This window comes from Diadema antillarum, unplaced genomic scaffold, assembly GCF_040938485.1.
Source record: "Diadema antillarum isolate AM-2024a unplaced genomic scaffold, OU_Dant_1.0 seq00000157_RagTag, whole genome shotgun sequence".
Lineage (NCBI taxonomy): Eukaryota > Metazoa > Echinodermata > Echinoidea > Diadematoida > Diadematidae > Diadema > Diadema antillarum.
Window position 1 is genome coordinate 56,046 of NW_027271229.1, and position 14,754 is coordinate 70,799.

General features: G+C 38.1%; 1 protein-coding gene across 1 annotated transcript; it reads left to right on the forward strand.

The window, feature by feature from the left end:
• Positions 1-14,278, forward strand: LOC139727872 (arylsulfatase I-like). Its single transcript, XM_071638844.1, has 11 exons — positions 1-144; positions 3,185-3,388; positions 4,201-4,360; positions 5,245-5,357; positions 8,175-8,294; positions 8,983-9,111; positions 9,451-9,580; positions 11,235-11,589; positions 11,925-12,076; positions 12,869-13,030; positions 13,985-14,278. Exons 2-11 carry the CDS (start codon positions 3,266-3,268, stop codon positions 14,131-14,133), a joined length of 1,593 nt encoding a protein of 530 aa, XP_071494945.1. The 5' UTR covers positions 1-144; positions 3,185-3,265; the 3' UTR covers positions 14,134-14,278.
• The last annotated feature ends 476 nt before the right edge of the window (positions 14,279-14,754 follow it).

Here is a 14,754-nt window from a genome sequence, read left to right on the forward strand (position 1 = left end):
TTGGGTTCCTTTGAAGCAGCAGAAGTTCTGGAAGCGCTCTGATGAACCCAATAACTGCTTTTGTACTCAAGTGCTGAGTGTTTATTGGACACAGTTCAATACGTTTAGAGTATAAGGAACACTCGACAGCTTTGACAGTGAATGGTAAGCATTTTGCTCTGTAAGCTTTCACGCACGCTCCTCACTGCAAAGCTGCTACGAAGGGCAATGGGGGGGGGGGGGGGGGATGGGGAGGGCAGCTAGCTGCTGTGTCAAAGGTGTTGTGCCCGTGTGTGTGTGTGAATGCATACAAAAAAGAAATTGAAATTTTCGTCGAAAAGAGTTCCTTATGTCCCCCCCCCCCAACTAGATTAGCCTACCCCCCCCCCCCACGCCCCAATTTTAGTTAGGAAGATAAGGTCAATTACGTGACTCAATGTGAAAAACACAAAATGGCACCTACATGACGTCATGCATGACTGATTTTCGTGAAAAGTTTCTAACTGAAACTTCATATGAATATAATGATCACGGAAATTTTCATGATCATTGAATGATGAAAACTGATAGAAGTCGAACCAACAAAATCTGGAATCTTATAAATGAAAAATGAATAAATTAAATTTCATTGAATTTTATTCATTTTTTTAATATAATTTTATTTTCTGTTTTATTTTATTGAGTTATATTCTATTTTGTTCAACTTTATTGACTTTTATTGACTTTTATTTCATTTTAGTTTATTTCATTCTTATTCTTTATTTTATTCATATTTTTCATAACAGAGAAAAAAAAAAAGAAACGATGGTGAATATACAGTGTATAAGCATTAATATGTCTTTTATCCAAATTATCAAAGCAAAAGGGGAAAAATGAAAGCTAAAGTAAAAAAAGAAAAGAAAAAAGAAAAGTGAAATGCTGCGACCGGGATCGAATCCGGGACCCTTGCATTACGAGGCAAGCGCCTTACCCATCGAGCTAAAAAGGTTCCCATAGACTTTGTACATAGAACTTTAAATCTCTCCAAATCCAATCCGAATTTTGATTTTCAATCGAAAATTTCAGCATGATTCCGGCTTCTGATAAAAAAAATAAATGGCAAGCATATAAAAGCGTATAGTCTCACCTATAACATACTGAAATTTCAGAGAAAATTGATCAAAGATAAATGAGCTACAGCTCCGAAAACATTACCATGTCAATTCCAGATTTTCACAAAATTCAATTCCCATAGACATAACATGTAAACCAGAGTATTAAGTTTGACAAACAAAACTTCAATCAAAGTTTTGACCATGATACAATTGTCAAAAAGAAAAGTGTTGTATCCAGTGCAATAATTCAGCTATAACATAGTATTCAAAATTCAAAGAAAATTGAAAAAAAAAAAATTATTGAGATATTAACATGTAAAGTGAAAAAAACGTTTTGCAATTTTTTCAAATCCAATTTTTTGAATTAGGATGACGTTATGATAATGTCATGACATCCGGATGGGCAAGTGACTACATCAAATCACATTTACAACTCATAAGCTTTCTATACATGTAATAAAAAATGGTGGTCACCGTGCATTCTGAGGAGCTAGAGCTCAATAAACAATATCGAATCATGATTTTTGCATACGGTATTTGCCCATAGATGCGCTCGTGGATTTCTAACTTTGACTTGATCGCACGACCTTGTTATTTGTCAGAAATGACTAAAATTGAATGGATATTGATCCTTGAAGTGTCAGGAATCGAAACCACTCAAAGAAACTGAATTTCTACGATCCATACGTGCTGCGCGCACATAAGACGCGCGCACGAATGCGCACGCGCGGAAATTTTTTAAATGCTCAAAATTGCCTGACATGTACTCTTGTTTGATCAAAGTTGAATTTTGAGCATTTTAAAATTTTGATGTACGCGTATGCGCGCGTCGTAATGCGCATGCAGTCATGCTTGCAAACTGGCGATAGATATGGACTTGAAGTTTATGTCTATTGAAGGAATTTTGAAAATGACGTTTAGTTAGGAAGATATGGACAATTATGTGACTCAATGTGAAAAGCACAAATGGCGCCTACGTGACGTCATGCATGACTGATTGTCATGGAAAAGTTTCTAACGGAATCTTCGTATGAATGTTAATGATCATGGATATTTGCATGATGATTGAATACCGTAATGAAAACTGATAGAAGTGCAACTAACAAAATCTGGAAGAAAGAAATAAGAGTAAATCTAAATATTAAATAAATAAATAAAAAAATAAAGATTTTGACAATCACAAGAGGTGATAGGCTGATGGCGTATCACATGATAAAGGTTTTGCCATTTTTTGGGAAGACTTCCTTTTGAGACATAACCCTAGCATTAATAACCTTTATTTAGTTTATTAGTTTAAAAAAAAATAGGGATTTATTTGTTTTGTGCAAATTAGTGGGGGGGGGGGGGGACATTTATAAGGAACTCTTTCCAATCATACATTTTGATCTATATCAGAAAGTAAAGCTCTTGGATTCATAACTTTTGGTGATAACATTCTTTGTAACGTTAGCATTCCTAACTTAAATGTACTAAAAAATGTATCAAAATCAATGTCTTATGTAGAACCTTTTTTGAATTTATTATGTATTTCTTTGTTCTTTCGACCTGTTGTTTTATCATTAAAATTATTTTCACAAAATTTGTGACAGAACCTATTTCAAGCATAATTATTGAAGTTTTTAATTAGTTTCAGCCTACAAAAGTGAAAGTAATCATATGAATAAGAAGAGAACACTCCATTTGCATAGACTTTACACATAAAATCACGTTTTTGCGCCATTTTTAGTCTGACAGGCATGTATAAAGGGCTGTGCAGCATCGTAACAGTATGCACGATTTTTGCGAATATGGTATCAAAATATGTGAAAGACTTGAAAGTAAAAAGTCAGCGAACGACGCGGTAAAAAAAATTCCGCACAACGGAGCTGAGTAGTCCCGAAAAATGGGGGAAGGGGGTAGGTCGATTCAATCCCCTCCCCCTGGCCTTTTTATAGGGTTAAAATTGTCTGTTACTTCGTTAAAGAAAATCTTGTCCTGATTATACATCATGTTTATTGTAGAACATGTATTTGGCCTGTGCCATTTATAGATCTTTCGTCAATATCAGTAAAAAAGCAACATCTTTAATAACAATACTTTTTTCTTTTCATCCTTGATGGTATCTTTCACAGGCACAGATGTCCTTTGTAATAGTAACCAGGGATGAGCAGTAAGGATTGAAACCTAATACACAGCCTTGTACTGGCAAAACCATGTTGGAGTCGGCAGTCAGCAGTACTATGTCTTTCTTCATGTTCACTCTCCTGCTAGTCTTCTTTCCAGGCAGTCTTGCAGCTCAGCCACCAAATATCATTTTCATTGTAGCAGATGACCTGGTAAGTCAGACTTGGGGTAGTTTTGTGTTTGTTTGTTTGGGTTTTTTTTTAGGGCAAACAGTCATTCGAACTCACAGTTGATACAGAAAAGCACACCAAAAAAAAGGATATGTCAATGGAAAATGTTGTTGTGTGGACTGAGCAAAGATACTGTAAGGTACTTTTAATTTAGAATTAGATAGATTTTACTGTCACAAATATTAGGTGATTCATTAACTGATAGCCCATAGTTTAAAAACGATTTGTATAAAATAGCAATTTCTTGAAAATATATAATTGCGTATCTTTTGTTTTGGTTTGTTGTTGTTGCTGTTGTTGTTGTTTTTTTTTTTTTGTGGTCTTTTCCACTTGTCTGGAAAATCTCAACCAAAACTGTACCACCCCTTTATGGACAAGTATGTCAGTGCTTGTCGGGGTGACGTTCACCACAATCTAATTCAAGATAATTGCATTACTATGGGCCTCATATTATTCAGGGTTCTTTTTTTTAAGTTTGTTGAAAATTATACAAAATGTTTAACACAATTCTGGAAACCTGGTCAAAATGCCTTAAAAATTAGCTAACTGCTTGAGTGCTTACAAAGTCCTCATGGCTAAGACTGTAACCTTCCCTAGATGTTCTCATCCTTCAAATTAGCCAACTTTAACTTCACTTTAAATTAAATCTGAATGGTAACATGACTATATTATAATGATGATCCCTCTCCTATGACCCAACCCCATCTACCCCCTCATATCCCTCTTCTCCCCCCCCCCCCCTTCCCCATCCCTCCCCCCTCCCTCTCTCTCTCTCTCTCTGGCTCCACCTGCAGGGATGGAATGACGTGAGTTTCCATGGCTCCTCCCAGATCCCCACCCCAAACATAGACGCCCTGGCCCAGGAAGGGGTGATGCTGACAAACTACTATGTCACCCCGATCTGCACCCCGACCAGGAGTGCCATCATGACCGGACGACACCCCATCCACACAGGTTTACATTGAGCTGCATGACCTGTTTATGTTTTTAACATGGCCAGACCAATGTCCACTTGTAAATTTAAAGGGGGTGGCTAGTAACTGATCAGTGGGAATCAGTGGGAATGCTATGGGATGATTGTTCCAATTCTTGTGGGATTCATTAAAGAGTACATAATATATCTATTGTTGTGTGAAAATTATTTGCTTCAGAATGGTCTCATATTCAAGTATGAATGTGCAATTTAATTTTTCCAGGTTTAATAGCGTGCTGTACAGTGACGGGGCATTAAACTGCACATTACTTAAATATGAGACCGTTCTGAAGCAAATAATTTTCACACAACAATAGATATAATTTTATGATGTACTCATAAATGAATCCCACAATAATTGGAACAATCATCCCCCAGCATTCCCACTGATTCCCACTGATCAGTTACTAGCCATCCCCTTTAAACAAATTTAACAAGTAAAGAAAGAAAGAAAAATTAAAAATCTAAACTGTGGTATAAGTGGCAAAGTGTCAAGCAGTTATGTCAACAAAGAAAAACTGCTAATGTCTTTCAAGACAGACCACCAAATTTTGACAGTAGGTATTAAAGAAAAGGTTACTCTTACAGCTAAGACAAACCTTCAGCAACAAATTGAGTGAGTTACATTGATAACCCAATTCACATATTTTGGTAATACGTAGAATTTCTTTTTTTTTTAAATTTCTTTTTTTCCTTGATTGAAAGTAGTCAAACCATGTGATTGTTTCACGCATGCTTAATATTATTTTATATCTTGTTTCACTCTTTGTTGGATAGAAAATAAAAACTGTGTTGAATTTAATTGTTATGTCTGCTAACTCACACGTACGTATTCCACATCATCTTCTGATACCCTTTGTCTTAGGGCTCCAGACTGGAACAATTACTGCTGATATGCCGTATGCCCTCGGACTGAATGAAACTACAATGCCACAGTATCTCAGAAGACTTGGTTATAGAACTCACATGGTTGGAAAAGTAAGAGTGTACTCGTGACACAATTTCTCTGCTCCGTGATAGTAGTGTGACTGAAGTACAGTAGTCACCACTTAGCTGAGACAGCTCTAGAGTTTTCTGTGACCCTCGTTCAACAGCATGTGATCCCAAATACATCACCCATGCTACGCTGAAAAAAAAAAAAAAATGGGTATTAAACATGAAACACCGAGCTGGTGTTCACAGTAACAATAGTTGGTATGGTCTCCTATTGAAGCTGGGTTGGTGTTTTAGCTTTGGCATTAACACCAGCAGCGATATTGAATCAACTGTTGTCACTGTTGAATTAACAACAGCACAGTGTCATAATATCATCAGCTGCAGTGAAGGGCGAGGTTAACATTTTTCAACACTAAGTATCAATACATATTTTCTACACTTGTCGGTATGGTCCTCTATTGACACTTGATCGGTATTAGATTTAACCCTAACTAGGCCGGGCTATTTAGGTACTGTAAACATGGAAATTTTCGCGGTACATTAATTTTCGCGGATTTCGCGCTACGCTCGGCTAGCGCGAATTCAAAAACGCATGAATATATCTTCACAATTTTCTACGCACATTTTGAACGGGATGAACTGTGTGCGCTTCATCGATGATACTGCTACGTAGTACAATGTACAGGCATGTTTACGCTACTAGTACTGTGCGAAGAGACGATACCCTAGATTGCTGTGTACTGTAGCATGCATGACAAGAGTGTGCACCGCACGCATCGATGCTACAGTCCCCCGGGGGCCGTGACTACGGTACTAGAGTCACAGCTGTACTACGTATTTGAGTGCTTGTACTCGCAGTCGAGCCGCTCGCTACGTCGCTTGTCGTACGCTGGCATAGCAAGCTATGTAGCAGAGGCCTTGGATGAAAGCAGTGAATGTGTACTACAGTAAAGTAACCTGCTGCGGAGCGCGAATTTAAGAACCCGCGAATACGTTTTCGAGCCGCTCAGCGCGAAAAATTAATCGCGCGAAAATATTGACGTTTACAGTAGTTGATAGAGCCGGGGGGGGCTCCCAGGCCCCTCCTCCAGATCTCGGCCGTCGACCGCGCGATCGCGACGAAAATTGGCACACACATTGCCTATGATGTAATCTAAAATACCATGAAGTTGATTTTTTTTTAAATCGTCATTTATGCTAAATTATGCTAATTTATGCATGATGATGCATAAAATCAGATTATTTGGTATAAATCACACAAAAAAGCTCAAAACAGGCACATTTTTTGTGTAAATATTCTTTTTAGTGTCCTTAGCAAATGTAATAAAAAAAGATTGTGATATCAGAAAAATTCTGAAGTATTTTATTGTTTTTTTGAATTTCTTATGTATTTCGTTGTTTTTTCGACTTTATGTTTGTCATTGTTTTTTCGATGAAATGTGTCCGCGACATCGCTCCGAACAAGAAAATATGTTATTCATTGATTTCAATCAATAAAACACCCAAATAATCATGCTTTTATGAAATTTGCCAGTACGCGCAGTTTGCATTGAAATTGTACACGAATTAACGTTTTTGAGCAATTTTTTATCTGACATGCATGTACATATTTATGCGTAACTTCGAAACCACGCGCCCGGGCGTCGCAAATTTGGTGTCAAAAGATGCGGGAGACTCGAAAGAAAAAAGTCATGAAACGTCGCGGCGATAGCTTTTTGCGATTGCGATACATCGCGCGGAACGTCGAGGGGGGCCTCGGAGGCCCCCCCCCCCCCCCCCCCCCCCCGGCCTAGTTAGGGTGAACACCCATGTCGTTACATGATCTACAAAACAATCATAAAGATAGAAAAACATGTCAGAAGACAATTTTCTTTCTGAGTCCAGCAGGTCAGCTAGCCTCCTTAATGAAATGTGGGAGACATTACATTATGAGAAACACATCACAAGACAGTATTCACAGCAAAGCATGTGGCCCAAACCACTACCACATTTTCACAGACTGTATATTGTTTGAGGTTATTTAAAGTACAATGCAATGTAAAAGTCAAGGGGAACATCAAGGGCCCTTTAACTCTCCGCCCTGTTTCTTTGTCCTCTCTCTCTCTCTCTCTCTCTCCCTTTTACTCTAGTATTTGTGACCACGCATCACAAAACCAACAAAAAGTTGCAGATTCTGAAAGAGTAGACTCTAAGCTTTAAAATGATGTATAGCTCAATTGAAATGGACTATCCCACTCTATCTAAATACTGGATAGAAAGCTCGCACTCTGGAAAAGTGTGAACTCAAAAAAAGATACCCTGAAGTACAGGGTCTATTCAAGCCCTAATCTCCATCAAACTGTGCTAAATCTGATGAATGGGACAAAAAGCAGGGTGTAAAACCACTGGAGCAACAACAATGAAGACATTATCAGATTAGGCTGAAATGGAATATGCTCTAAGAGCACATTCTGTCCATGATAAATGTCAACTTTCCAAGCAGTAGCATTATCTCTTCAAAAGTTACTAGACTTGAAAGTGAAGAGTGTGCAAAGGGGTTATCAGGAAATGAAAATGGGCGTCAATACCCGTCTCGCTACTCTTCAAAGTTATGGAAAAGTTGCGGAAAATGTATTTTCCCATTGGTTGACCCATTTCACATTTTTTGAGTCCTCATGTAAAATCAAGGGGTGCAACTTTTTGTTTGTTTGTGATGCACTGTCACATTTTGATTTAGGGTGATGGTCATCCTGGAATATAAAATGCAACTTATCAGCCTTTAATGCTATGGGGAGAGTAAAGGAGAAAGAGAGCCTTTCTCAGATTTGTATTACTAACACTGTATTACATTGATTTTGTCTGTCCCCCTCCCACATTCAGTGGCACTTAGGGTTTTATACCAGAGAGCACATACCCAGCCAACGTGGATTTGAGTCATATTTTGGATATTACTCCGGGCAGCAAGACTACTACACCCATGAAACTCAAGTTGTGCGAAGTGTAAGGAAAAAACTTTTCTAGGTTTTGTTGCTCTTGTGTTGTTGGGTTTTTTTTCTTCCTTTTGCAGTTGTTTCTTGTCTGATTTATCAAAGTAAGCCATGTTCAAGCTCATAGCAAAAAAGATAAGATGCTTAAATGTCAACAAATGTTTATCCTGTCACCTATGGAATATCTAACAGTGGTTTTGTTTACAGTACAAGATTTAAAGACTCACAACCTGCCAAACTCAGAGTAAAAAAAAAAAAATAGTAAAAAAAAGAAATCATGTAGTTAGTAAGTTTTTGAAGCTTACTTGTAAACAGCCATGATATGCTGTTGATTTTAGTCTGATTTTCTGTTTGTCTTTTCTGTATAAGTCTGTGCACATGTTGCTCAGACTATGTGTTAAAATCACCAGAATTTTTTCCTTTTTCAAAAAAATTTCTTACATTTTTCAAAAACCTTGATATTACCCTTGATTGAAGGTTTGAAATTATGTGTTATTGCATTGTATGTACAGGGAAGACCTGTTATATTGTGCATACCGGTAGATACTCTGAGCCTTTTCTAAAAGTTGCATTCTACAATATGTTATATACTGTCCAGAATGGTTTGCATGTATTTATCTTTATGTTATCTTTATTTTGTGTCTTATTTTGTTAGAGTCACAGCTTTTATATAACAATTGCTTGTTTATCCACTTTGGCAGAACTATACAATGACTGGATTTGACTTCCACATCAATGGGTCAGTCTACAAGCCAGTGTTTGGCCAGTACTCAACGGAGCTCTACACTGCAAGGACCCAAGACATCATTCAGAACCACAACCCAGAAGAGGTTAGTAGCATTTGCTGCAGATGATGATGAAGAAAGTGGAGATTACTGCAATACTCAACTAGTTTCAAAACCTGACATATTTTTGTGATTATAACCAATGTATTTTCATATCTAAATTAACATACATGCAGTGGCGGATCCAGAGGGGGGCGCAACCGGCGCACGCCACCTCCTTTATTTTTCGTTAAAAAAAAAGAAAAAAAAAAGAAACCCGGAAGTGGCGCCAGAAATATTAGCCACACCCCCCCCCCCCCCTCCTTTACAGAATTCCTGGATCCGCCCCTGTACACGGTATAGTAATTTATTTCTTCTTTCTTGCCTTTTTTTATTCATTTACAGCCACTTTTTATCTACCTCGCCCAACAAGCTGTGCACAGTGCTAACTATCCAGGCCATCGCCTACAGGCCCCCCACCGCTACTACCTCAAGTTCCCAAACATCACAGATGAGAATAGGAGAATATTTGCAGGTGTGTATAATTATCCCTCATGAAATTGCTGTCGTAAAATGCTGTAGACATTGGACAATAACATGCTACCAATGGGAATAAAAGATTTTGACAGCTAGGAAAGCTCAAGCTTTTCTTTTTTCTTCTTTTTTTTTCAACATTCTTTATCCATTAATGAACAATGTAACATGGATTGAGCAGGAGACACAAGGCACAGAAAGAAGAAATATATATATATATATATATATATATATATATATATATATATATGGATGGATATGTTAGGTACTACGTACGAAATATGTGACAAACTTGTGTCTCGGTGTAATGAGAAGATGTTACAGAATAACATCTAATATATTCAAACAAAGGAAAATTGACCAGAAATGAACATAATTTATTAGTGAAAATTGAGCAAAGTAAATTCCAAGATCTACATACACTTTGATGTAATACAGAAATATACTCAATAATGGGAAGCCAAAAACCATCAATTGCCTAATATGTTGTTGTATCAGGTTTCTTACTGTATCAAAGTACAATAATTATTGAAATCAATATAGAGAGTTGGGATCTCTAAAATTACCTTGTTAACAGTTATTTTTATCACATATCTGTCATCTTTACGATGAGATTCCACCGAAATACTGACAACCCACTCTGTTGTTAGGTTGATATATCCCATCCCATTAATTGGTTAAAGTCATAGATTATTAAAAGTGGAATCAAATGAACAGAAGAGTACCAATTTTCTTTAGGATCATGTGCATATGTGACCGTGCACCTCAAAACGAACATAAAGTCGCACACACTGATTTCGCGTGAGGACTGAAAATAAGTGAAATGCGTCAACCTAGCCGAACTTGACTTTTTCATATTTTCTGAAAGAGCGGGTCTTCTTTTACATTATGCTAAAATTTGGTATCATAAAACGGGCAGGAAAGTGTGTTTTTTAGCAGTTTATCTCGAACATTTTTGGAAGAATAGTGTGATTAGGTGTGTCTCTAGAATCCCTTTTTCATTTCTGAAAAACCTTGTCCACACTCTTCACTTTCAACTCTAATAACTTTTGAAAAGATAGTGCTACTGCTTTGAAAGTTGGCATTAATTATGGACAGAATGTGTTAATGAGGCATTCCTAATTTCAGTTCAATCAGATAATCCCTTCATTGTTGTTACTCTGGTGGTTTACTTCCTGTTTTTTGTCCCATTCATCGCACAGCCAGCACGGTCTGGTAAAGATTAAGCGCTTGAATAGACACTGTACTTCAGAGCCTCTTTTCTCAGTTCACACTTTTCCTGAGTTTGTCCTTTCTTTCCGATATTTAGATAGATCAGGAGAGTCCATTTGATTTGAGTTATACATAATCTTAAAGCTTAGTGTCTGCTCTTTCAGAATATGGTCTTAACTAAAAATTCATGTCTGGCGCCTTTTTGTTTGTTTTGAGGTGCAGAGTCACATATCATCATATGAACAGAATTGTCATGTAACAGCATATACACTGTATTGATAAATGATTCACGTTTAATACTGCATGATAAACAGAAAAAAATAATGATGTGCATAATTTTTTGTAATTGCTGTTTTTTGTCTCTGTCAAAAGAGCGCAATAAGATTGTGAAATTAATCATGTGTGTGGAAACATCTCCTAACATTATTTTGCATCCCCAACAGCAATGGTGGCGGCACTGGATGACTCGATAGGCAACATCACCCAGACACTGAGGGAGAGTGCCCTCTATGGCAACACTATTGTAGTCTTCACCACGGATAATGGGGGTCCAGCGCATGGCTTCGACTACAATCACGCCAATAATTGGCCGCTAAGGGGAGTCAAGGACACAACGTGGGAAGGAGGTGTGAGGGGAGTGGGTTTCGTCTGGGGCGCCCCCATTGAGAAACCGGGCCGCATGAGCGAGGGGATGATGCATGTGTGTGATTGGCTACCAACGCTCTATGGGCTGGCGGGGGGCGACGTTGGTCAGCTCAGGAATCTGGACGGGATGGACGTCTGGGGGATGCTATCACGGTATGTGCACAGCTAGAGATTGCTTGCTGTATTGTGCTCCTCCTCCCCCTTCTCCCCCTCCTCCCCCTCCCCTCCTCCCCTCCTCCCCTCCTCCTCCTCCTCCTTCTTCTCCTCCTCCTCACACTTCTCCTCCTCCATAAGTATCGTACTGGTAGCTGCATAAAGTTTTGATCACTTTCAAATGTACACATGTACAGAGATACTCAAAGAAAGCATATTCCAAAATGCTGCATGTAACACCCACAACCTTCTTGATTACAATAAACACCAACCTAAAATGTCATACTCGCATCAATTAATTATCATTCTCTAACTTTGATCACTGACAAATGCAGGGGGGAGCCGTCTCCCAGAAAAGAGGTGTTGCACAATATTGACCCTATCAGGAACTTCTCAGCGTTGACTGTTGGGGAGTACAAGGTCATTGTTGGAATGTCCTATGGGGACTACTGGGGGAGCTGGTATCCTCCAGAGGGTGTCTCACTGGGTAAGTACTGGGCCAGGTAATGGGGAGTCCTTTCTTCCCCTAATTCTTCTGAAGATTATTGCGGATGTAACTTGGCCTTCTGCACCCCAAAGGGGATAAAATTGTTGATAGGTAGGCTTGTACTGTACAGTTTTAACAAATTTCACGAGGAGCCAAGATTCATGTAAGTAAAATAAAATATTTTGTTGCATCTTCATGCGGCTATGTGTAATTTTCATTGTTTTTCTGCAGTGACATCTTCATGCGGCTTGTCCAAAGCCGCAAACTTCTTGTCCAAAGTTTAAAGATCTGTAACTTTTCCACAAATTATCAGATTTTCCTCAAACTTTACTGAAATGTGTTGCATTACTTACTAATGTACTGATATTGCTGCATTCACTCAATGCATAAGACTTGTATATTTGGGGAAACTTCCCCTTTAATAGCACATCAGTAGATAGAGTAAATCACATGAAAATCACTATCACCCTTGCTCCAAACCAGTATCAAATTGGCAACAAATGTGATTATGATGTGGATAACCAAACCTTTAGAAAATTATTAAACTTCTGTCTATTCCTGTGACATTAAAGGATATTGCCTCCCCCCTTTTTTCGACCTTGACACTTGTAATTCATCTTGTATATTGCATTCCTGGCCCAGGCAATATTATCAGGATAACTATAAGGCTATACACAGTCATACTATGCATGCATTTATTGATTTTAAAGTGCATAGGTCAGGTACCCGTAACATCTTTAATTATTCCCCTTTGATGTCAGGCAAACCTAGTCTTTACCTTTTTGGTTGCAGAGGAACTTGAGACCGCAGAGCCTACTCTTGGTTCCTTCGTTGTCAGCTGTCCACCAAAGCCGTCCAACGCATCCGAAAACTGCCAGCCTTTGAAGAAACCATGTCTCTTCAACATCCGCAATGACCCGTGCGAATATTATAACATTGCAGACTGGAACCAAGGTATTAACAGTTTGGTGACATCCTCCAGAAAACTAATATAGGAGGAGTAGAAAATGGAACAAAGAAATGAGGAAGAGTGATAAACTTCTGTGTTTAAAATTCATTTTAGATGATTACCAGTCCTGGTACAGGAGGAAGAGATAAATCTGTTTCTTTATGGAAATTAAATGAAATACATTGGCCTAAAATTCTTAACAGTATCTTTTGGCACGAATGTTAGGTACTGGTATGCCATGGCTGTACCTTGTTATTATGCTAGTGAAAATGATGATACCATGAATGATGGTCAGTGATAAATACAAATTCAATTATGATGATTATAATCAGTAGTGGCATTTTGTCTGCTGTTTTAGTATCATTAAACTACAATTTTGTTGTTAAGGTATTTTCAAGTAACAGTAGCTGCCAATGTGTACATACAAGTACCTGTTAAAGGGTTCGTATAGTTTTGGTCGAGACCCAACATCAGGTTTACAACATTTTTTGGTGAGATAATAAGAAACCTTCTATGAAATATGGAAGAGCATGTAATTTCAAGAAGGATTCAATGTTTATTTGATGAAAATTGGTCTTGAAATGGCTGAGATATCCAAAAAAGTGATCCCAATGAAATTGACAGGCCGCAACTTTTATTATCTTTTTGTTTTACCTTGTTTGTAAATATCTCAGTCTTTTCACAACCAATTTTCATCCAATAAACTTTTGATTCCCCTTAGAATTGTATGCTCTTTAACAGTTCATAGACTGGTTTCTAAATATCTTGCAAAACAGTCTAAACTGAATCCCCACCTCAACCAGTACTGTACAGTCCCTTTAATGTTTCACATAATACAGACACAAAATGGCACTATATAAATGCCCTAACGAGGAGTATTTACTCTGAGTCATTGCCTGCCAGTGCCATATCACATACTGTCTATGTATGGATACATATTTGTGTTTCTTCCCGCTCAGATATCCTGGAGTTACTTCTGATCAGACTAGAAGAGTACCGTGAAACTATGGTGCCACCAAAAATAAAGGACAGTGACCCCAACAGTGACCCCAAGTACCATGACCACTGCTGGGTGCCCTGGGTGGATGTAGGAGGAAGCGGGTCATAACCTTGACCCTCCTAGCTGCATTCAGGGTGTGCCATTTCACCATGTTTCTTCTCATCTTCCAGTATGGTGTCCTCGAAGAGCAAAATATAAAAGAGGTTGATGAGGACACAAAAGTGTGTTGAAATTGACATCATCATTTTATTGACAATTAAAGTATATCATAACATTCAGTCAGTCTAAATCATGTTAGGCACTCAAAAAGATACAGATGTTCATATCTTTGAGTCTAAAGGGGCCTGAGCTTTTGATCCTTTAGCAGACCTTTCATCAGGAGAGGCATGTACTTTAATATCTTATCACAATTTGTATGCAGTCTAGTCAAGGTCAGTGCTTGATTGATTTTTGCAGATTGCAATGTGTGTATGACTGATTCCATGGTCTAGATCATTTCCCGGCAATCCATAGTTTCCTTTGAATGCTAGCTTTTGGAAAAAGGCTTGTGAGGGACTAGAATACTGATATCTATCTTAACCCATTCCATATCTAATGCTGAAAATACATCGGAAATGGATGTTTTGGATTCTTTAGTGTTTTTCTTTATTGTTTTTGAGGTGTGAGTCTCACACCTTTTGTGTGAGACTAGTGCTAGAGAAGGTCTGACTCTTATCAGACATCTGCCAG